The sequence below is a fragment of the Ursus arctos genome, unplaced genomic scaffold (assembly GCF_023065955.2).
Source record: "Ursus arctos isolate Adak ecotype North America unplaced genomic scaffold, UrsArc2.0 scaffold_2, whole genome shotgun sequence".
Classification (NCBI taxonomy): domain Eukaryota; kingdom Metazoa; phylum Chordata; class Mammalia; order Carnivora; family Ursidae; genus Ursus; species Ursus arctos.
In genome coordinates this window covers 65,798,786-65,822,060 of record NW_026622874.1, presented here as the reverse complement: position 1 = coordinate 65,822,060, position 23,275 = coordinate 65,798,786, and the positions used below count along the sequence as shown (strand labels likewise).

The window sequence follows — 23,275 nt, the reverse complement described above, 5'->3', positions numbered from 1 at the left end:
CAGAGCAGTGAATGTACGTATTGCCACTGAATTGTACCCTGAAACGTGCTTAACAGTATCAGTCGTATGTCTATTACACCACAAGAGGAAAGTAGTGAGTCAGGAGGACGGGGCCATCGCGAGTCCCAGGAGGGCCCTGGAGCAGGGACCCTGTATCTTAGTTCTTGCTCTCATGCTCTGCCCCTTGTTGGTGACCGAGCTCACAGTAGGCACTCAGTGAATGCTTGCTAAGATGAAGTGCAGGCAGATGCTCCAGAGAGAGTCCACAAGTGCAAACCCTCCAGTGGGCACTGAGGGATCCCAACAGGATGTGCATCCAGACAGAGCCAGTGCCCACATCTCACAAACACCAGCACAGAAATAGCCATTTAAAACCAAGGCAGGAACCGGAAATAACCCAGAGGGCTCCATGCTCCTGGAGGCCGTGCTAGCAGTCACAGCCTCTGGTGGTCAGGGGACTGGGGGGTCTGAAAGGTGGCTCGGCGCACCTCTGACCCTGAAGGCCCATGGCTCCCGCGAGGTGCAGGGACTGGGAGGAAGACCCAGCCAGGGCCCGTTCTGGCTCCAAGGCTGCTGCAGGGCCATTCCCAGCCCACCAGGCAGTGTCTGTTTACTAGAACCAGGGAGAAAACCTTTTCCCTCAATTGTTCTTTTTAAAGATGGTTGCTCAGCATTGACACAGAAAAACATTCGACATAAAACTGGAGTCATTCACAGCTGCAAATGACCCAGAAATTATAGAAATGCACTGACCACAAAGAAAGGAACTTGTGCCCCAGGAGGCCTCCTGTGCATGGGGGCGGCTAGGGGCCCTGGACATGCCTGAGCGGGCAGTGCTGGACTCCACAGTTGAGGGGACAGAAGAAGGAATCTGCTCTTATGGCTCCGCTCAGAGAGGTCACCCTGATGGAGATGGGGCGAGCCCCTCATGCGTTCTGGATGTCCTGGTGATTCTTGGGCACTGCCCGAATCTCAGCTTCTTCATGACCTGGGTGGGGGGAGGGCAGCCCAGCAGCTGTGGGTCCCACATGGCCTCCAGGGGACAGCCCAGCAGCTGCGGGTCCCACATGGCCTCCAGGAGACAGCCCAGCAGCTGCGAGTCCCGCAGGTCCTCTGGGGGACATCCCAGCAGCTGCGGGTCCCACAAGTCCTCTGGGGGACATCCCAGCAGCAGCTGCGGGTCCCACGGGTCCTCTGGGGCCAGCACATTGATGGGCTTGTGGTTCAGGTGGCTCTCGTCCGGCCACATGGCCTCCATCCCATTGGCCAGGTCGCCCCTCATTGCCTTGTGACAGGCCAATGTCAGTCAGTGAACCTCCACCACTGACCCCCCCAAAAAGGCCCCCATATAGTAAAAGTTGCCCTGGTGCCTGGGGATGTGGGCCTGGGACTGCGGCCGGCGCGCGTAGTTGAAGTTCTCATTGGCCACCCAGTAGAAACTGGGGTACAAAGTGACAAAGGGGGGGACAGGATCTCCACACCCACGTGGTCGTGGAACTTCATGTCCACATCCGCGCACACCAGGTCGTCCACCTCATGGAGGAAGCACTGCTCACAGAAGCGGCTGATCATCGCCATGTGCTGCATGGACACATCCTGCCAGCGCAGGGCACCACGGACCTCGAGGACCAACACCCTCCAGCCTTCCCGGAGAGGCACACAGGCCGGGCAGCTGGTGGTTGGTGAAGACGTACTAGGTGACCCTGTGTCCACCATGAGGAGCACCACCCTCCGGCCTTCACAGAGGGGCACACGGGCCCGGCAGCTGACTAGTCAGTGAAGACATAGTAGGTGACCCTGTGTCCGCCATGAGGCGCCGCGGACCTCGAGGACCACCACCCTGCAGCCCTCCCAGAAGGGCACACGGGACACGGCAGCCAGATGGTCAGTGAAGACCTAGTAGGTGACCCTGTGTCCCACCATGAAGTGCTTCTTCGCCGTCTGCAGGACCAGCTCCAGGAAGACCACATAGCTACAGGGACAGGGGACAAGGTGAGAGGAGGGTCACTGCCAGAGGCTGGCAGCAGGACCCCGAAGCTGAGGGCCATAGACCTGTGTACCTTCTTCAAGGCGGCAGGCCCTGGGCTGCTTTAAGCAACAGCCACTCTCCTGGCCTCTCCTGAGTGAGTCTGCCCATGAGGCCTCCCTACCTTCTGCTCCCAGAGATGGGGGCCATCAGCACCCCATCTTACAAAGGGGTGCCTAAGGCTTAAGAGGTTGGAAGCCCATGCAGCCCCACATGGACTCCAGCATGCTGGAGCCAGGAACACTCCCCCTGTGCTGAGCTCCCGGGCAAACCCCCAGGTCCTGTCCCCACCTGCCAGGAGTGGAGCACCTTGGGGCACAGCCCTTGTTTCTATGCCCTACAGCCTGGGTAGAACCAGCAGGGCCGGCCACCTGCCCCATTTCGTTTTGAGTGGGATGTCACCGGCCCCCACAGAGCTGTCTCCACCTCCTGTAGGGTCCTCCCTTGAAGGCTACTGGGCATCCTGCTGACAAGGTCCTCAGTAAACCACTGGTATTCCTAGGAGGGGTCACCCTCAAACTCCCCCAGGTCAGGAATCAGGTCCAGCCCATGGGCAGGGAAGGGGAAAGAGGACCTCTGGAAGAAGAAGGAGCTTGTTTAGGCCCCAGGCTTGAATCCAAGGGTGTAAGCTTCCAAGTCCAGGTCTACATCTCCCCAGACAAGAAGTTGGGAGTCTTGTCCAACTGCCTCACATGACTGGTCCCCCTTTGAGGGGACTACCTGCTCCCCACCATGGGAACAGCAGCTCCCCCATCATCAGGCAAGTTTGGTGAGCCCCTCTGAGACTGATTTTTTGTGCAGACACTAAGGCTACTTCCGTATGCCTGCCCCATCACTGGCAGGTTAGCAAATTGCTCACATCGGGAAGGCAGGCACTACATTTAAATAGGGGACAAGCACATTCAACCAGCAGACATGAGTCAGGTCATCACGGGGCAATTCGGGGCCCAGTCAATGGGGAAACAAGCCAGACATGAAGCATGGGGAGAGAAAAGTGCTCCTGGCAGAGGGCACAGTGAATGCAAAGGCTTGGACTCAGGCCTGAGGCACATGTGGGACAATCACAACCTTTTGGTGGCCCACAGAGAGGCAGGCCATGGTGGGAGAGGTGAGGCTGGAGAGGATGGGCAGGAGGGGAGCAGACCACAGAGAGGCCCAAAGGTTATGTTCCGAAAATATCACTCTGGTTACTGGAGGAGAATGGGCTCTGTGCGGAAGAGGACAGGGAGACCCCTAACCCTAACCCTAACCCAACCATAACCCTAGCAACCCCTAACACCAATGCTAACCACTAATACCAACCCCAATGAAATCATCACAAAACCAGCAAATACATTCCTGCACCTGTCTCAAAATAGATATAAGAAACCTCATCAGAAAAATTGCAAAACCAAAAGCTCTTAAATATATTGTGCATCATCAGCAGTGTCTCTTCACAAACATCTCAAAGGTTATTCAATATACTGAAAACAAGCAATGTTATACTCCACAATAAATTTTTAAATAAAAACATGTGGTCAGGGGGGTGGGGGATTGGGATAGGCCGGTGATGGGTATTAAGGAGGGCACATATTGCATGGTGCACTGGGTGTTATATGTAAATAATGAATCATGGAACATTGCATCAAAAACTGGGGATGTACTGTATGGCGACTAATATAACAAAATAAAAATTATTAAAAAAAAAACATGTGGTCATATTAACTGATGCAGAAAAGGTTCTAACCAAAATCCAATGTCTGTTGCTGACATAAACACTCCTGAAAGCAGGAATAAGGGGTAATCTTTTTCAATAAATCTATAGCAAACACCATGCTCAAGTCTGAAGATTGACAGCTCTACTCTGAAATCAGGAACAAGGACAGGATGCTGGCTTTCACAGAAGGACAGACACCATGTGATTCCACCTGTATGAGGTATCTAGAGACAGAAGTTGAACGTGGCTGCAGGGGAATGGGGAGTTTGTGTTTCACGCATAGGGAGTATCCCTTGGGGAGAAAGAAAAAGTTCTGGAGAATGATGTACAACCGTGTGAACTGTGGCTAAGGCCACAGAATTGTGTACCTGAAATGTTTTAAGTGGTAAACATTATTTATGTTTAGTCACAGTGAAAAAGTGAATGAAGGACTGATACATGTCACCACGTGGATGGACACTGAAAACAGGCCCAGTGATAAGCCATTCAGAAAAGTCCACCTAGATTGGAATCACCTTGCTCTTTACATCCATTAAGGTTACCCAAATAAGGGAAAGTCTTGGGAGCAGTTCCAGAAAAAGAAAACTGGATCAGAATGGAAAAGGACATTTCAGACAGTGGGGCAGGTGGCGACTGTTGAAGTGGGCCCGTGGTCTGGGTTATAATGTGGAAACCAGGATGATTTCCTCATTTGGGGTTATGTAGTGTTCAAAGGGAGAGTGTCCCCGTTTGGGGTAAAACACAGTGAAGCATCCCACGTGGTAAAGATGTGATAAAGAAACGACAGCTGGGGGATCTGAGTGTCGAGATAAAGAGTATTTGTGCTGCTGTGACTTTACTGCACGCTTGAAATCTCTACGGAGTAAACCACTTTTCCAAATAACCATGTCAGCACCACTCAAGAGAAACAGAGATGATATCAAACTTTGTGATGGAGGCCAAGTCCTCCCAGATCCAGTTCACCCACCGTGGAGAGGCCATTCTCCCTTTTAGGAGGCCACATGTTAGCAAGAGACTAGTGGGAGGATTAAATAGGTAGCCCTGTGTCTCAGGGGCGGTAGAAGCCATGGGATTGGGAATTCCAATTTTCCACAACGCTCCACCAAAAAATGGTTAGAACTGTGAAAATGAATGGAAACCTCAGTCAAGTGGGCTGAGATCACCAGAAGGGGAAGCTGGACGGGGGAGCCGACCACTCAGTGTCAACTACAGTAACAACTGTCAATTACAGACCCCACAGTAGAACCCTCCATGGAAGAGACTCGTCAGTTACAGGCCCCAAACGGGAAGACACAGGTTTCACCTCCTCCCAGAAATCACCACCCCTGCAGCTCAGCCGGTGAGAATGCTCCATCACTGCAAACCCCTGCTTTTCCTCACTGGACTTTCCTTCAAAACAACCCTCCCAACTCCTCTTCCTCCTCCTCCTCCATGAAATAATGTTCCTCTCCTTTTCTTGCCTTGACTGCGATGTGGCGGTAGCTTGCTTGTCCCAGGTTGCAAGTCTCTGCTATTCCCAAGTAAACCCATTTTCCTGGCAAAATAACTGGCAGTTTTCGTTTAAGGTTAACAGAACTAATAAATTCAATAAACTTGCCAAGAACAAAATCAATATACAAACATCAGTTGCATTTCTATGTGCTCATGACAAACCATCAGAAGCGAAATACCGGAGAACAATGTTATTTACAACTGCATCAAAAAGAACAAAATACCCAGGAGCAAATTTAACCGAGGAGGTGACAGCCCTGTCCTCGGACACCCGGAGACACCGACGACAGACGGACACCCGGAGACACCGACGACAGACGTCGAGGCAGACGGACAGCCCTGTCCTCGGACACCCGGAGACACCGACGACAGACGGACACCCGGAGACACCGACGACAGACGTCGAGGCAGACGGACAGCCCTGTCCTCGGACACCCGGAGACACCGACGACAGGCACGCGGAGACCGGAAGACACTGCGCTCGGGGCAGAACCGACGCCGTGAAAGCATCTGCTCTCCCCACAGCCGTCTGTCTGCAGAGCGCGCGCCGTCGCTACCGAACCTCCAGACGCCGAACCGACAGCCCGGACCGGTGTGGACGCGGGGAGGACCCTGCGGGTCCGAGCCCGGGGGAGGCGGGAGGAGCACGTGCACCGCGGGCGGCCGGCAGCTCCCTGACAGTGCAGACTGCCTGCGGAGCCCCCGGAACCGGATCCGTGTGCGCGTAAACACAGACCCGCGGACCAGCCCAGCGGATCCGAGCCCAGAGAGGGGAGACCCGACAGCCCCGCGCACAGCAACCCAGGACCCCATGTCACCGCACACAAACCACGGAAACCCCACCGTCTACACAGCGCGCCCTTCCTCCCCGGGGTCCTGTCAGCATAGACCCCTTCAGCAGCAGTCCCCGCTCAGGCGGCTTCTCCTCACTTTCTCCTCCCCCGGCGGGTCCTGAGGAGGCCAGGGCTCCTGTCAGTGTGGACGCTGCCCCACGTCCTCCACTGCGGCTCCTGTCAGTGTGGACGCTGCCCCCATGTCCTCCACAGCGGGTCCTGTCAGCGTGGGCGCGGACCCAAGACCTCCCGAAGCCAACACAGCGGGTCCTGAGGCCAGGCTCCGTCACAGCGTCTGCGCATGTCCGGCTGCGGGTGGGAGCTGGGGTCCTGCGCCCTCTGCAGGCGGTGGAGGCAGTGCAGGACCAGGTGAGCTCACCGTTCAATGGAAGCACCTGCTCCCTCCCTGGGTCCAGCTGAGTCCATTAAATTCTGAAAATTCAAGCTGAATGGAGCCCAATATCCCCCAACGTCTCCAAAAATAGCTAAAGAACACTTAATGGGAAACAATATGGAATGACAACAGTTACTGACCCAAACAGTGGCACTGAACATGACACTGGCCCTGATGCAGACCCATACTCTGACCTGAACTTGATCTCAAGCCTGGCCCTGACCCCATCCCAAGACCCTAACCCTAACCCCCAACCCTAACAATGTTCACAATAATCAAAAGGTAGAAATTATACAAATATCTATCAATGGTGAATGCATAAACAAAGTGGGATTAAGGGTTTGGGTTTGGGTTCAGTTTCAAGTTTGGATCAGGGTTCTAGATCAGGGTTTGGGTTTTGGATCAGGGTGAGAGTGAGGGTTTAGGTTAAGGGTAATGGTAAGACTTAGGGTTTAGGGCTTTAGGCTTATGATTTTGGGTTTAGGGTTTAAGACTTAGGGCTTAGGGGATAAAGTTCAGTGTCAAATTTGGGGTTTGGGCTCCAGCTGGAGTTAGGGTTCAGGGGTCATGACTCAAAGTTCTAGCTCAGGGCTCGGGTTCAGAGTTCGGGCTTATAGTTCAATTTCAGGTTTGGGATTTGGGGTTCCAGTTTTGGGTTTAAGCTCATGTTAGGTTTTAGGGTTAAATTTAGGGGTTAGTTTTAGGGATTACACATTTCTTCAATTGTCATCATGAACACAAAATTTCTATCTGAAAGCTTCTAAAACTGAAATCTATTTAGTCTGTGTATCAGAAGCTAGTTCAGAATTTAGGGTCACAGTAACTCCCTACCAACAGCATTCTCATCCTAGAATCTCCCAGTCACCTAGAAGCTGCTTTTTTCTTGGCTCAAACATATCTTTTGCAGAGAAGCGTGAGCCAGTAACAAATTTGGGATGATTGCACAATAGTAGAGGTATGAAACCAAATATTGTGGAAATATTCATGGAAAATGAAACAGGAGACAAATAATTTGTTGACTCCTGATTCTCCCACAATAACAAAGACCAAGTTCCCAGTAGAATCTGGGAATAATGTTTCCTAGGAAAGGCTAAGGTACTCATTGCCAGTACCAAAAGAGGGCTCCCACCCCTGGTTTAAACTAAGAATCACAGGAGGATACTTCCTATTTTGTTGTGAAAAATAAAATTTTATTATTTGGATGTGCCAGTGTATAATTTGTGGGGGCATTGACAACAATTTTCCATACTCAAATCCTCATCAACACACAGATAAAATGCAGGCAACATTGTAATGCACTGCTCATCGGAATACCAAATACAAGGAGGGCTATTAGAAGTAATAAAAATATATCTACTATTTTAAAAAAATCTATTTAACTCAGAAAAAGCATTCCTTATGGGCACTTAATGAGGATACCTATTCATAAGATCTAACATCTCATCATATGGAATCCACCCGTAAAAATCATTAATAACAATAACCTGCTGCCCACTGTAACCACCCCACCCTTTACCTATAGGCCTGTAATACACACTCCAACCGCTAGAGACACACTTCTCAGCAGCAGAACGGGACTTGCCCACTCTCAGGGGCCCAACTATTACGGCGATGTAAAAAATCCCACTACTTGGAAAGCCCAGCCGTTAGGACAAAGTCACAGAAACCACACCCACGACTTAATAAAGGACAGACATCTCGTTAGCTGGACGCTGTAGATCACCACCGCTCTCACGAAGCAACCCCACAACGGACTCCAGATCTGTCCTCTTCCCAGGATTACGAGGTGCACCACATTCTTCCAATACTCCATCCTTAGAACAAAACCTTTAAGTGTCCTCGTCAGTCCTGTGTGCAGGCTCACAGTGAGTCCTGCGAAAGCCAGATACCTTCTTGAGAGCACTCAGACTCTCACGCCTATCCCAGCAGATGGAGGGTGCCGCTCTCCCCGACTTCTGTACAAAACTAGAAAATACTTGGAGCAAGTCTTGCCATACTCCATGCAAAAGGCATATTCTTCATCTGCAAAATTATTGACGGTGAACCACCACGGATTCCTCGCAGCTTCTTGAACCTAGGTAAATTGAAGATACAGATTGGCCAGAGCTATTATCCTCAATCCCCATAACCCCCCCCACACACACACACACCATTACTTTGTGCATTCCAGACCAGTTTCCATCAACTTTGCTCATTCTCAGCCCCTGTCTCTTCAGATTAATACAGTAGTACCGAGGTGCCGGGACTGAGGTGCTAGGTACTAAGCCAGCACCTTGGACCCACTCCCTACCAGAAATCAATACCAGTTTTATTAACAAATGCAACTCAGAAGACTTTGCTACCACAGCAATTAGAAAAGTCATTACAACAGAGGACCTAACAACCTGTGCCAGTCTCCACGGTCCCACTCCCTGGTGCCAGAGATTGACTCATCCATGGGCATGTGACCTGGTCCCAGCCAATGAGGTGGCAGGAACCTCAGGTCTCGGCCTGCAGAGCAAAGCTTGGGATGGACCACCCAGGCCAGATGCTTTTCCATCACAACTGCAGAAGCAGCCGAGGCCAGGCCAGTGCCAGTGCCCCAGAGGGCCCAGGAAGCCAGGTGCTCAATAACATTGCTAAAGGCTGAGCCAAACTCGTCCTGAGGCTCGCACATAATAGGTCCTCCACTGACTCACGAGAACCATTAATGTGCTCACGGTCTCGGCCTGAACAAGGTGACCATCTGCGAGGTATATAAACCGCAAGATATACCCGCCAGGTAACGGGGACATATTCAGCAAAACAATACCTACGCGTAATTCAACACAGACGAACATCTGGTGGGAAGCTCCAGGCATACAGATAAATACGGGGCAATTCCTGAAGTGTTACTTGTTGGCCAATCTCGCTATCATCCTTTTTCCTTTCAAATTTAGGGGGCAGGCTCAGGCAGGATGGATCCCAGTGTACGCCCACTCTGCCATTTGAAAACAAGAGCCCTCTCACCCATCGTCCATCAGGTTGCAAATCTGGGGTGTGGGCAACTACCACCCATGGGCCAAACGTGACCTCCGCCTGTATTCTGTAGATAAAGCGTGGCTGGAACACAGCCACACACGTTAGTTATGTGTGGTCTGCGGCTGCTTTTGAACCACAATGCGAACAGTTTACTCTTTGCTAGCCACAGTATGCAAGGAGAATACAATACAGGAGCACGCGTTCTGTCTCACAGAAACAGCCACGTTATGTGGTTACATAATGATAGCAGAAGGAATCCACCTTCACAGAACAAACTTCATGTGGGAGGACTCTCAAATCCCTCGTCCTGGGCACCATGTTCCACCAAGGCTGGGGGCACACTGAGTGACAGAGACTCACCCTGCCCATCAGGGTTTTGAAGGATGCCTGCTGTTCCAGGACAAAGGATCCCGAAACCATTCATCCACCTGTCATCCAGCCAGGCAGCTGCGAGAGAGATCTGCTCCTAGCAGAAAGGACAGACCCAGAGACAACAAACGACAGCATGGTGTGAAAATGCCACTACAGGGGATGCTCAGAAGGACTGGGGGTGTGCAGGGTTGGCCGAGCAGGGGGCAGGGGGACCAGGAACGCTCCAGGAGGATGGTCACAGCTGTGTCACTACAGGGGATGCTCAGAAGGACTGGGGGTGTGCAGGGCTGGCCGAGCAGGGGGCAGGGGGACCGGGAACGCTCCAGGAGGATGGTCACAGCTGTGTCACTACAGGGGTGGTCAGGAGGACTGGGGGTGTGCAGGGTCGGCCGAGCAGGGGCAGGGGGACCGGGAACGCTCCAGGAGGATAATCACAGTTATGTCCTTGTGTGGCTACGTGTGTCACTGTGACCACGCATTGGCCAGACTGGAAATGACAGGGCCGGAGAGGGCGGTGTCACTGAATAGTTGAACAGGCACCAGAAAAAAGCAACTGCTGTCCTGGCCCCAAGACTTCAGCCAGCACCTTGGGATCACCCAGGTCTGCTCTGGCCCTCTGTTCCCCCTGTACCACCATCTGCCATGACAGCTCTGGGCAAAACTATGTCACCAACCTCCCACCCTCTGCCTCATTCACCTCAGGCCTGGCCAGACCCAGACCACCAGGGAAGCCCGCCATCCTTGCAGTGAGACACCAAAGGCTGTAAGTCCCTCCGAGCTGGCCAGCCCTCTGGGGTTCCCCACACACACCCCTGATGGTAGTGAAGGAAGTACAGCTGGAATCTGAGCTATACTGTCTGCTCATCTCACCTTCACTGAGAAGAAACGGATCCTACCCACGAGACATACTTTACACTCTAAAAAACACGTTTTCTTAGGGACTTTCACGCCAAACTGTCTGCTGCAAGGCAAAAGGTCAGTGACGAGATTTCCTTCAGTACGATTTCATTGTACATGCTTATATGAGTCCCTAAAGCTGGGTGTGTATGACATGAGGTATGCAGTTTGCCATTTCCTTCAAGTCTGAGCTACCGAGGGCTGAGCACACTTAGTATGTATTTTTGTTGCTTTCACAGTATGATGACTTTTCTCACCTTTATCTCCAGACCCAAGGACAGGGAACAAAGGCAACACAGATCTGCATATTTGAAATGTCACCAGAACCCTGAAAACCCAGGTTCTCACAGGAGCTGAAGGTTAAGGACCACGGTGACAGAAAGGGGAGGCAGATAGCAAGTAACCAAAAGAAAATGTCACGTGTTCACGAGTGGCCACCTTCTCTACCTGTCGGAAGCAAGCCATGCCTGACAGGAGGGAGCCACAGCTGGACCTGGTCCCTCTGTGTGGGCTGCCCTTGAGCATAGCAGAGGACGTGCTGAGCTGGGTGTGGGTGCAGCAGAGGGAGATGGGCAGCTGGCTACAGAGGCCACCTGCCAAGTACCCGTAGGACCAGCTCTCGGTCCTCTGCTAAGGCTAAACAATAATTATGCTTATTTACATATTTACTGAGACAGGTAAGGTGCTCAGTGCTTTGAGTGACTGTATTCTCTCCCATTTTATCTTCTAAAAATACACTTTATAAAGGTATGATTGACATACAAAAAGCTGTACATAATTAATGTATGCAACTTGACCCTGACATAACCCTAATGTCTAGCTAAGATATACTCTGATTTAGAATATGGCTTATAAATTATACGATGGTTTTTAGGAGCTAGGGAATCCAGGGACCAACCTCATTCTATCTTATTCTCTCTTGAATCTGCTAAATTGTAACACATTCTGCCAACTGCTATCTGAAGAGTGGCCACGCGGGGGCAACAGTGAGTAAACATTAGCGCAAACCCCACCCCAAAGCCAATTCTTCCTTCATCCTGTTAAACCTTGCTCATTCAATGTTTACAGATTATTTTATGGATTATGAGAAGTGTGACATTGTTGAGTGTTTTTAAAAAACCAAACTAATTCTTTGAAAATGTTAAAAGTATAATATGTTTTTTAAATTCTGGGAGTTGGTCTTAGGACAAGCAGATGAAGGCCCAGGGGGCCCGGGAAAAGGCTATTATTATTATTGAATATATTTAGATCTACTTAGGAAACAAGTATGACTGATATTCCACTCATTTTCAGAAAGAATTTGTGTCAATTGACAGTACTGAACGCATACAAAATAGTGCAGTTCAGAGGAAAACAAAACAAACAACAGAGAAAGAGCCACACCCAGGCACAAAGAACACAGACCACAGAGGCTAAGCTCAGGCCGATTTGCAGTCTGTAGATTGCCTGGAGCTAGAATGTCCCCAACACCCCTGCGGTCGCGGGTCAGCCAGAGCGCATACCCTGATGCTGCACTGTGGTAACCAGTGACAAGTCTCCTGGTCACTTCCTCCGCGAGACACCCCTGAGCCCCGACTACTCCAGCCTGCTTGTTGGAACTCCCATTCCTCTTTTTGACCCCGTTGTTGACTTTTCCCTTCACTTACATAGTATATATGTATGTTTAATTACATACTATTCTGTCACTTAAGTGTTTTTGTCATGTTCTCAGTGAAACTATACTTTGCATCCTCCATCCTGATGCATAATCACCTGCTGCACTGCGTGACTCAACTGGGGACTAGGAATGCCCTCAGTGTCATGGGGCTGGTGTCCTGGGCAAGGTCCTCACTAAGCCGGCTCAGCTGTTGCAGGAAAGGCCTGATCCAGGCACTGCTATTTTTGTGCAAGTAAGACAGCACAAGGCAAATTAGCCAAAACCTTGCGTTTGGGTTCAGAATTGCTCGTGGCCCCTGAGCCACATCAAATGGCGAGAGGGCACACCCTGAAGACACCTGCTAGTCCAATGTTGCCCTAGGGAATTCCCATGGAACAGCCACTGTGTCACATGGGGGAAGTCATATGAGCGGCGAGGACGGGAGTCAGAATTCCTGAGATAGAATCAATCCTGGGGGCTGCCTAGAACTTAATAGGAGCTCATGACATAGTCTTGAATGAATAAATTAATCTAAAAACATTTCCTAATTTTACAAATGTTGAGCCTAAAGCTTAGATTAAGTGACTCGCCTAAATTGTATTGGAAATTGGTGACAGAGCCAGACTGAGATCTGAGATGGCCTCCAGCAGGATCCCCCAGAGGGGCTGTAGCTAGAGGCACAATCACCCATTTAACTTTTCAGGACTCCCAGGCTCTCACGTGACTCTTCATGTGGCATATTCTGGAAACAAAGGTCATGTCAGTGTCACAGAAACTCTTACACTGGTTATAATGAGACTTTGTGATGTCAGAGGAGTCCCAAGCCATTGGCCATCTCAGAGTTTGTCTGCAAAGATATGGTTGGTGGGAGACCCACATGCTGACAGAGGGTAGAGGAAGATGGAGAAAGCAGAGCAAAAGAGATGGGAGCTCACTTCACTTCTGGCCCCAGATGACACGGTGGTGTCCAACAGGACAAACCCCCCATATCCCCCAAAAAACCTCCACAGAACTCACCCCTAGGGTTTGAAGCTGGGCTTCATACATGGGTCATGAGCACTCCCGGCAGCTCAGGGTAGGATGACAGGAGACGTAACAAAGCCACAGCACTGACAGGCGTATATCCATGGAGCAATGGATTTCTCCAAATACGTTCTGAAAAAGGTAAAAAATTGACTGATGAAACATTGATATTTTTAATTAAAAAGAAAGTCATATTTGTTCAATTAATAAATACTTATTGAGTATCTACTTAGCGTAAAAGTATAGCTCTAGTCCTACCTGGGAGCCTGCAAAGAGCGTGGGATATACTAAATGGATCAACGGTAGGAAGGAATGCAGGCTAAAAAGAGAACTGTGCGGGCTAAGGGGGCCATCGTACGCAGAGAGGCCCATTAAGGAAGCCCACAGAGAAGATGCTTTTCAGCCAAGATCAGAAAGAAAGGGCCAGGGAATCCATCTGTGAGAAGAGTGACAGAGCAACTATATATATATTTTTTAAAGATTTTATTTATTTATTTGACAGAGATAGAGACAGCCCATGAGAGAGGGAACACAAGCAGGGGGAGTGGGAGAGGAAGAAGCAGGCTCCCAGCGGAGGAGCCTGATGTGGGGCTCGATCCCATAACGCCGGGATCACGCCCTGAGCCGAAGGCAGACGCTTAACCGCTGTGCCACCCAGGCGCCCCAGAGCAACTATATTTTTAATTATTTTGACGATAAAAAGTAAGTGTCACGATACTTTGACTTAGGTCTTGCTTTGGAACATTTGGCTCTTCTCCCCAACTTTTTGGGATACATGCTAACTTTTACTCACTGTAAAATACTCTAAGAAAATGTCTTATTTAAGCACTGACATCTTTTATTAAAAGGCAAACAAATTAACCCTAGCTAACCCAGAACCCTAACCCAAACCCTAACCCTAACCCTAGCCACGGGCTGTCCTGATGCAGACCTACCACAAGGCAGCAGCACACGCCTTGCTAATCCCCAGGTGACTTCTCACACTCCTGCTTCCATCACTCCTCCCCAACTCCTTCGTTTTCTTCTCTGCATTCTCCCTGCTGCACAACTTCTTAATTACAGGCAATAACCTATAAGCATAGGTTCCACCAAAACCAAGTCAGTCACTCCTATTATTCTGCAAGTGGTTGGTTATCAGATGTCTCTCCCACACCAGACTTATCATCCAAGAATGAGCAAACATGAGAACACCCTCTTTCGAGGAGTTAAACACGACTAGGGCAGCCCCACAACCCAGTACTTAAAACGCCAACATGGTAATGCATGTGAAAGCCCTTTACTTTCCATAAAGGGCTGCATACTTCCAAGGGTTCCTGACAGGCAGAGGAAGCCAACAAGGAGATACTGAGATACCGGCCAGGAATTAGTGGAAGGATCTGGAAACTCAAGGACATAATGAGGACAAAAACCAGGTTCTACAAGAGATAGGAGAGGAGGAAGAACTGGAAAAACAGAAGACACACACAGAAAAGGGACCAACTGAGTTTTCCATTTAGAAGGTACAGCTTCCCAGAAATCAGTGGGTGTGGGGAAGGACAGCTGAGGTGGAGTCAGGGGGCAGTGATTGGACCTGGGAACGCAGCAGTTGGAGGATCTAAGAACCCAGGTTACTGGACGGGCCACGCCGCGGACACCAGAGCAGTGCAGCAGGGGGCAGGGTGTCTCAGAGACCTCAGGTCAAGCCTTCAGTGAAGGACACAAGGAGCAGTCAAAGCTTGATGTAGACTGAGCCCAAAGGTGCAGGAAGTGGTCAGAGTTACCCATGTCCACCCTAATATACATAGAATGAGCAGTGGGGGCCAGAAGTGGCCAAGGTGAAATCTCCATGGAAAAGCATCTGGAAGTCTTGGGCAGGACAGAGGCAAGGAGGAAGGGAAGGTATGGAGGGAAAGCGTATAGGGGAGAGGATGTGCAGGGGAAGGGCAGCAAGGGTGAGGGCATGAGGGATAGGGCTGTAGAGGGGAGAGACGAGCAGGTTGTAGCCTGGAAAGGGCTGGTCCCAGGCTCAAGCTGCTTTGTTGGGAGGGGGGACCTGACTTCATCTGCAGGGTAGCAGCAGGGACCTGGGGGTCAGACAGGGGCCTGGGGGCCATGAGGCTGTGGTATTCATGAAGCCCACCAAGGCTGAATCGAGACCTGGAGTCAATGCTCGAAATAACCTAAAGACCAGCTGAATCAACCTCCTCACTTAATGAATGAGAAAAGGAAGTCCCAGACATGGAAATTTTTTCCAAAGCCCATCCAGTAAGTGTGGAGAAGTTAGGACTAGAATCCAGCTCTCAGCCCCTCACTAAGCTGTGAGCTCTCACCGAGGACCCTGCAGGCTGAAGGACACAGAGCCTGGGGAAGGTCCACCTGTGTGCCTGTGTTACAGCCCCATTATAATACCTGGTTTGATACGGACAAGTTAGAAGGGACAAACTTCCCCGAGGGACGACAGCAGGATGGCTGCAGAGAAGGGGGACACAGACCCACTCTTGGTCTTGGGCACCAGGAAGGAAGACACGCTTACACGGTTGCTTAATTGTTTCAAACACGGCTGAGGAAACCATACCCTTTTCTTTCAATGGCAGCCTCCAGAATCACCGTCTGGAACCAGAACGGCCCCATAGCATGCCCTAGCAGGAAGCTCTGTGATTCCCCAAGGAGAAGACCCCACTACCCACCACCCCACATCCCAACCTCTGGCCTTGGTTGGCAGTGAGGAGGATAGATGGCATTGGGGCAGCGATCGATGGAACCAGAAATGGCCCGCCCGTGTCAGGACCGCCACAGCTCAGCCCTAGCCTGTCCTGAGCTGGGACTAGCCTGGGGCCATGGGCCACGATGGTTTTCTGATATGAGGAAACCCACTGCGATGCACAGGGGCAGACTCCCTTCTGTTTCAAAGCCTGTCCAGCTGCTCACGCCCACCAGCTGCTGGTCGTATTCTCCACCTCCCCCATTTTACTGACATCTTGACTCGACGCTCTGCGGTCACAGACAAGGGCTCTACAGAACGTCACAGGGAACAGAGCAGTGCTCATTTTCGTGCTTCCTCAGGTATTCATGCATTCGCGCACTCCTGCACTTACTCCTTCAACGAATGTTCATCCAGCGCCTCTGCAGCCGGGCCTTGCTCTGACCTAGGACCGCAGAAGTGACTCACGCAGCGTCCCTGCCCCGAGGAGCCCCGGCAAGCAGAGGAGGCAGGCCTGCCAGTCAGCAGCACGGGTGGAGCAGACATGACAAGCCATCTGCCGGCAGTCAGGCTGTCTTTGGCACACACCATGCCTCATTGTTAATGTTTTTATTTTTCTTTAAAATTAGTTGACAAATTTTATAAGCAGGAGCCTTTGCATAAAAATTCATATTTTCTGGGCCTTCAGGAGATGTGACAACACCTGGTCCACTTCCCCACCACAGCCTGAGGCTGAGTACTGCTGCTCCTTCAAGGTAAAAACAATCCCATGTGCCACAGTCTCCACCACTCCCTAGTGTCCCCACCTGGAGGCCCCATGTGAATTGCCACAAGTTGCCCTACTGATGGTGCTGTTGTTCCCAAGCCCAGCAGCTTCCCCAGGATGCTCCAGTGCCTTCTTCCTGCAAGCTCCTGTCCGGGGTCCTTGGTCCAGAGTGAAACATGCTTTGGCAGAGCCAGCAGAGGGCACTGTGGGGGCGCATGGGAGAGGCACCCCAGGCACCGCTGGGGCACCTAGAATAGAGATTCCCTAACAGCCTGAGCTTCCTCCATTGCTGCAAACAACGGAGGGCAGACCTCGTCCTGCACTGTTCATTCCATCGTGGGTGATTTACTCAGTCATTCAAGCACACATTCAACAAGGGTTTATTGAATATTTGCTGTGTGTTTGGCACTGTGCCAGGCCCTGTCCTTAGCTCCCGGGAGTTTAAGATGTGATTAGGAATGCAAGATATAAGATTATGTCCCCTCCATGTATTATGACTCATTCATCAAGTCCCCCAACATCTAGCACTACTGTCTGCACATAGTAGGTGTCCAACCAATATTTGTATTAATGAGTGAGGCAGTAACTAGTAAGAAGGCCTCTTATTTACTGAGCTCTTCCACCTTCACACCTACGGTCTCAATTCTCAAGATAGGTTGTTATTTTCCTGTTTTAATGACAAAGAAGTGAGGCCCAGAGAGGTTAAGTAAACTGCGTAAGGTCACACAGCCAGTCTGAGCCATCTCAGCAGTGCAAGGCAGGGCATGCTCAGGGCCAATGTGCAGCACACACGGGGGCTGCCTGGGGCTTTCAGAAGGGCGAGCAGTGAAAAGGGGCTGGAAGTGAGAGAAGGGTCCATGAAGATGGGACAGAGGAGCTGGTAGAGGAGGAAGAGGACATCTTCCCAGATAGCGGGGAGGCTGGACAGAGCAACAGCTTCAAGGACAGCACCCATTGTGAAGTCCTCCATACAGGCTTCCTGGGTCAAGGGGTGGCGAGGCTGCCACGACTGGACATGATCCTTCAGCAAATGTGAGGTCCCCCATCTGCCAAGCCCTGGACTGTGTGCTCAGGAGGGTAGAACATGAAGAACTTCCCTCGAGGATCTACAGGCAATTGTCAGACAAAAGCAAAACAGGTACACAACCCAGGAGAGAAAGTGTTGAGGCCAGAAGTGGTGTGGGAGCAATGTTGGGGGAAGAAGAGCTGTTTCCAATCGGGAAGATCAGAGCAGGCTCCTGGATGAGGTGGCATTTGAACCGAGCCATGAGGCCTCAGTAGGACTGCATCCTGTCATGGGTAAAGGGCACTCGGGTGAGAGCACCAAAGACAAAGGCCTGGGGTGCATGTGGCAGGTGGGCCCCCTATGACTCCAGGGGAGGAGCTGGAAGGGAATAGGAAGAGAGGGTAAGGGGCAGGGCAGGTGTTTCTGGGGAGCTTTGTATGCTGTGCTAAGCAGCTCAGCTTTCTTCCCCGGGCAAGGGAGGTTTGTAGCCAGGGAGGGACAGGTCTTGCCCAAAGAGAAGCTACATAAAAATGTTTGTCTTGTAGGCTGTAGGTTTCTAAAGGCTTGGCTCTAGAAACGCATTCACCCTGAGGATCTCTCACTCAGACTGCAAGAGGGAGGTGTGATCGAAATCACCCTTAACCAAGAACCAGGATGTCTGGGCCCAGTTCCTGCTGTGTCACCAAGCAGGCCCCTCTCTGGCATCGGTTTCCTCATCTATAATACAAGGGGGTGGGGCACTTCCGACAACCCTCCTAACACCAACTCACGCCCTGTGAGTCTAAGAACCGCATGCCAAGACCTCAACCTCCAAGGACTGCTTATCACAGAGCCAGGCAGTCACAGGAAGGCTCAGCCAGCCTTGCTGGGCTGCATGCATGGGGGAGGCAGAACCAGCAGCCACTGACTGACCCAACCTCAATGGGAGCAGGGGGAGAGTGAGAGCTGCCAAGGGAGAGGCAGCTGGCTTGCTCAGGTGGGGCAGGGGATTGGGATGAGAGGAAGTAAGCTACCCAGCCAGCTTCCTCCCAAACCAGCTCCAGGCCCAGGGCTGGGCATTTCACAAAAAGGCCAAAAGAGCTTTGTGAACATTTCCTGTCCCGCCCCAGCCCCTTTCCTGGCACTGACAGTCCAGCTCAGGGTTACCACACTGCTCACCTGTGAAGCAATCTTCCCACGAGAGCTGAGTATCTGGCCAGGAGCTGCCTATAAATGTTGGACGCACACAGCGCTGTCAAATCCCTCTGTGTGGCTCCTTGACTTGGGTAAGTGAGCTCTCAGCTTCCCCCCCACACACACCCCGACTCCTTCTTCACCTCCCCGCCACGACAGGCCTCCTCCAAGGTCTCCTCCTGGAAGCCCTCTTCGATTGACCCACCCACTTGAAAGTTCCCTCACATTTTCTTGGACCGTATTCCGTGGGGGCCTCTTGTCCTCAAATGCCCACTCTTCAGCGTTCTCCAGATACTCTAAAACCACCCCTACCCTATGTGGGGCAGTATCTTCTCTCAGACCAGCTGCGAGCTTCTTTTCCTTCCGTGTTTCTCCTGCTGTTCCTGCGTGCGGCCTGTGGGAGGTGTCAGGGGAGCCCAGCAGCCTTTTCTTCTAAACACCTGAACCCTGGCTTGTCACTCCTCAGAGTGCAGGAAGATGGCGGACCAGTTGTCGCAGCTGGAATGCAGCATCGAGACCATCATCAACATCTTCCACCAGTACTCTGTGCGGCTGGGGCACCCGGACACACTCAACCAGAAAGAACTGAAACAGCTCGTGAAAAAGGAACTGCCAAACTTCCTCAAGGTAGGCAGAGGCTCCTGGAAGGCCTGGAGCAGCCTGGGGCGTCCGGGCTAAGGCTGGGGCATGGGGGTACACTCTGCAGGGGCCAAGGAGGAAATTCCAACTCCCTCAGCCCAGCCTGCAGAGGCACCGGGCGCCCCGTCACTAGAGCTGCTCCAACTTAAAGAGCAGACTGACTGGCGGTGTATGCTGGTGCAGGACCCTGTCCCAGACAGGGGTGCCTAGTGGCAAACAGGGACCCACCGTTGGCACACGCAGCAAAAAGACGTTGGCCAGCAAAGAGCACAGATAAATCCAATGCCCGTTAGTGCCCCAAAGGACATAAGAGAGAGCGCTGTGGATGATTTGGGCGGGGTGGGGGGAGCTGACTAGTTGGGTGGACAAGAAGGCCCCCTCCAAGGAGGCGACTTTTGAGTTGACACCTGAATCAAGGAGGGAAGCAACAGAGGACAACCCTTGGCAGAAGCGGAGAAGACGCTAACCCTCAGCCGGGTCTCAGAGTGCAAGAGCTGAGGGGCTCCCTAACCCTGAGGGTCCAGAGTAGGAAACGCATCCACCGCGTGTGGCAAAGCAGCCTGACGATCAGTGGCGCGCACAGAGCACTCAGTAACATGATTAGTTTACTTCCCTGATCTGCAAATGACTAGGCACTTCTAGGGAAAAAAAGGATTGGTTCCATCCGATCTTTTAGTTTTCTTTACAAGTCTGGGAACTTTGGGGAAACAGAGGCCTGGACTAAGAAAGGTGAGGTGTCTGAGTTCCGGTCTCAGTTCCATTCCTGGGGCAAGTGGCAGCCCTCACCAAGCCCCACACAGCTCAGGAGGCGATACAGGGGGGATGCTGACAGCTCCCCACAGGTGCGGACACTGGGAAGCAGGATGCTGGATCAGGACAGATAGAAGAGGGTACAGCCAAGAGCTAGTGGGGCGAGGTTCTCCTCGGTGTGCCTCCTACACCTGTCCCGCCACCCACCTCCCTTGTCCAGGAGGGGGAAGCTGAGACCCTGCCGAGCAGCTGTTGCAGAGTGAGTGCTCTGCCCGAGGAACCGGGAAAAGTGCAGAAAAGAAGGCTGTGTGGAGGTGCTGCAGGAGTGGGAAGGGCCTGGGGGCTGAGCTGGGCACCCACAGGGTCTGGGGAGGGGGCTCAGCTGAGCCTCCCCAGCCAGTGAGTGGAACCAACTGCAGACTGGATCCTCCACCTCCCGGCCTCCCCCCAGCATACTTCATCACACTTTGGGGTCAGTGGACAGCATACACTGCTCTCTGGCCCCACACAAGGTACAAACCATCTTGTTCTCCTCAGACACTTCCCCTCTATGTAGGTCGAAATGAGTGTCACTTATGAGTAACCTAGAGAGGGAAGGGAGAGGTGGGAAAAGGGGAGGGAGCAGGACAGACAGGTGGAGGGACTGGGACAAGGCTGGGCTCGTGTCCACCCTCCAGCTCCCAAGCCTTGTCAATTTGCACAGACTAGGTCCCCTTTTCTAAGACAGTTTCCTCAAGGAAGACACCCAAGGCTACCTGTTGAGCTTGTTATAAAGACCAAATGAGGTGACATTTCTGTACATACTACTTGCACGACTTCAAGGACGTCACTTGATCTCAGTTCCTCTTCTGTAAGATGGAGAGAATGGTAGTGCTCCGGTCCCGTGCAGAATAAATCGGCAAGTGTCTAGCACACGCTCAGCACCCTCTAGACTGTGGGCATCTGTCAGTGGTCATTTTTAACTTTTTAACTAAGGTCTAGGAGGCCAGGTTTCCCTGTGCCTTTGCCTGGGGTCATTGGCCGAGCTCCCTGTCCCCAGCGCTGGTCACGCCCAGCCCTAACTGCCCTGTCGCCCCCACCCACAGAAGCAGAAGAAGAATGACAATGCCATAAACAAGATCTTGGAGGACCTGGACACAAATGGAGACAAGCAGCTGAACTTCGAGGAGTTCTCCATCCTAGTGGGCAGGCTGACGGTAGCTTCGCACGAGGAGATGCACAAGAATGCCCCTGAAGGAGAAGGCCACAGCCACGGGCCAGGCTTTGGGGAGGGTGGCCAGGGCCACTGCCATAGCCACGGTGGCCATGGCCACGGCCACAGCCACTAATCAGGAGGCCAGGACACCCTGCCCCTGCCTAACTAGGGCCACAGAGAGGCCAAACTGCCTTAGCTAGGGACCTGGGGGGCTGGGGAGCAGGGGGCAAAATAAAGTCTTCCTCCAAGCCAGTGCGCTGTGTGCTTCTTCCACCACCCCCTTCCCAACCTATCCTTCCAGGGGCCTGGGTGGTACATGACCCTGCCCCTTCACTGCTCAACCCCTTCTTCTGGTAATAACAGAGTAAGAAGCCTCAATAATGTGGGTCTGTCCTAAGCCCCTTGGACTCACTTCCCTGACCAGTTCCTCACCTCTGACCTCAGGCCCCACCACTCAGGTCCCAGTCACCTCAGTCCAGCTCAGGACTGTACTGCCCGTCAAATTGGCGCTCGTCACCACAGAAAGCAAAAGAGGGAGTATCCCTGCCCCTCGACATGCAGGCCACCCCCCACCCAGCGCTGACCCCACTTCACCCAGTGCTGCCCACAATCTTCCACAACCATCTGTCGTCTCCTAAAAGACCTCATTCCTCTGGAAGTTGTCCAGAGGTGCGCGTAGATGGGCCGTGGCTAAGGAGGGATGCTGGATCGGGTGTGTTTGCCCATCAGTTGAGTTCTGAATCCACGGGAGCAAATCGGTGTCTCTTCACAGATGGGCACTGGGGCAGGTGCGGGCACGGATGAAGGTTGGGGAGTCTGACCCATGCGCACTCAGTCCCAGCAGGATGGAGAGAGAGAAGAGCCCTGCCTGCTGGTTGGAAGAATGAGCTCCAATCATGTCCCTGCAGCTATATGGCTCAAGCACTACCATGAGGAGGCTGGACTTTGGGTCCAGAACTCCCTGCACAAATGAAGAATGTGAGACAGAGTGGAGAAGGAACCAGTCCAAGGCCATAAGTGGTGAAGTGGCTCAGTCAGTTAAGCGTCTGCCTTCGGCGCAGGTCATGATCCCAGGGTCCTGGGATCGATCCCCAAGTCAGGCTCCCTGCTCAGCGGGGAGTCTGCTTCTCCCTCTGCCTCTGCCCTCCACCTGTTCATTCTTGCTCTCTCTCTTTCTCTCTCAGAAAGAGAGCACTCAAGTGGGAGAGGCAACATACAGAGAAGGAAAGGGAGAAGCCGTCCCAGGACCCTGGGATCATGACCCGAGCCAAAGGAAGATGCTTAAGTAACTGAGTCACCCAGGGCCCCAATAAATAAAATCTTAAAAAATAATAATAATAAGGCAGAGACGAAAGGGCCTCAAATCCCATCTTCTCCATGGGCTGGATGTCCTGGCTCCTTCCCCACTGCTGAGTGGGAAGAAGGAATAAGTCAGGTTTCCACTGTCCCACACTGGCTGACTACAGCCGGTCCCAGGCTGTCTGCAGGCAGACTGTGCAGGCCTCTGCTCCAAGGGTCCAGGGGCCTCTGCTGTGGGTACAGGGATTTGATGGCTCCCACTTGAGGGCATAAGGGTGTTTCCAGGAACTGCTCCAGGCTGTGAGCTTGGGGAGTAGGGTTTAGAAGCCCCCAGTCCCTTCCCTGCCTGACTTAGGGAGCTGACAGCTGGGGAGACTCACCTTCTGATAGACCTTCTCC

General features: G+C 52.1%; 1 protein-coding gene and 1 pseudogene across 1 annotated transcript; one reads left to right on the top strand and one right to left on the bottom strand.

Annotated features, from left to right (window-relative positions):
* Positions 1–926: 926 nt before the first annotated feature.
* LOC113245171 (histo-blood group ABO system transferase 2-like) lies at positions 927–2,176 on the bottom strand (annotated as a pseudogene).
* Positions 2,177–18,978: 16,802 nt separating this feature from the next.
* S100A9 (S100 calcium binding protein A9) lies at positions 18,979–21,821 on the top strand. The gene is made up of 3 exons (XM_026485408.3): positions 18,979–19,085; positions 19,460–19,620; positions 21,468–21,821. Exons 2-3 carry the CDS (start codon positions 19,471–19,473, stop codon positions 21,708–21,710), a joined length of 393 nt encoding a protein of 130 aa, XP_026341193.1. The 5' UTR covers positions 18,979–19,085; positions 19,460–19,470; the 3' UTR covers positions 21,711–21,821.
* The last annotated feature ends 1,454 nt before the right edge of the window (positions 21,822–23,275 follow it).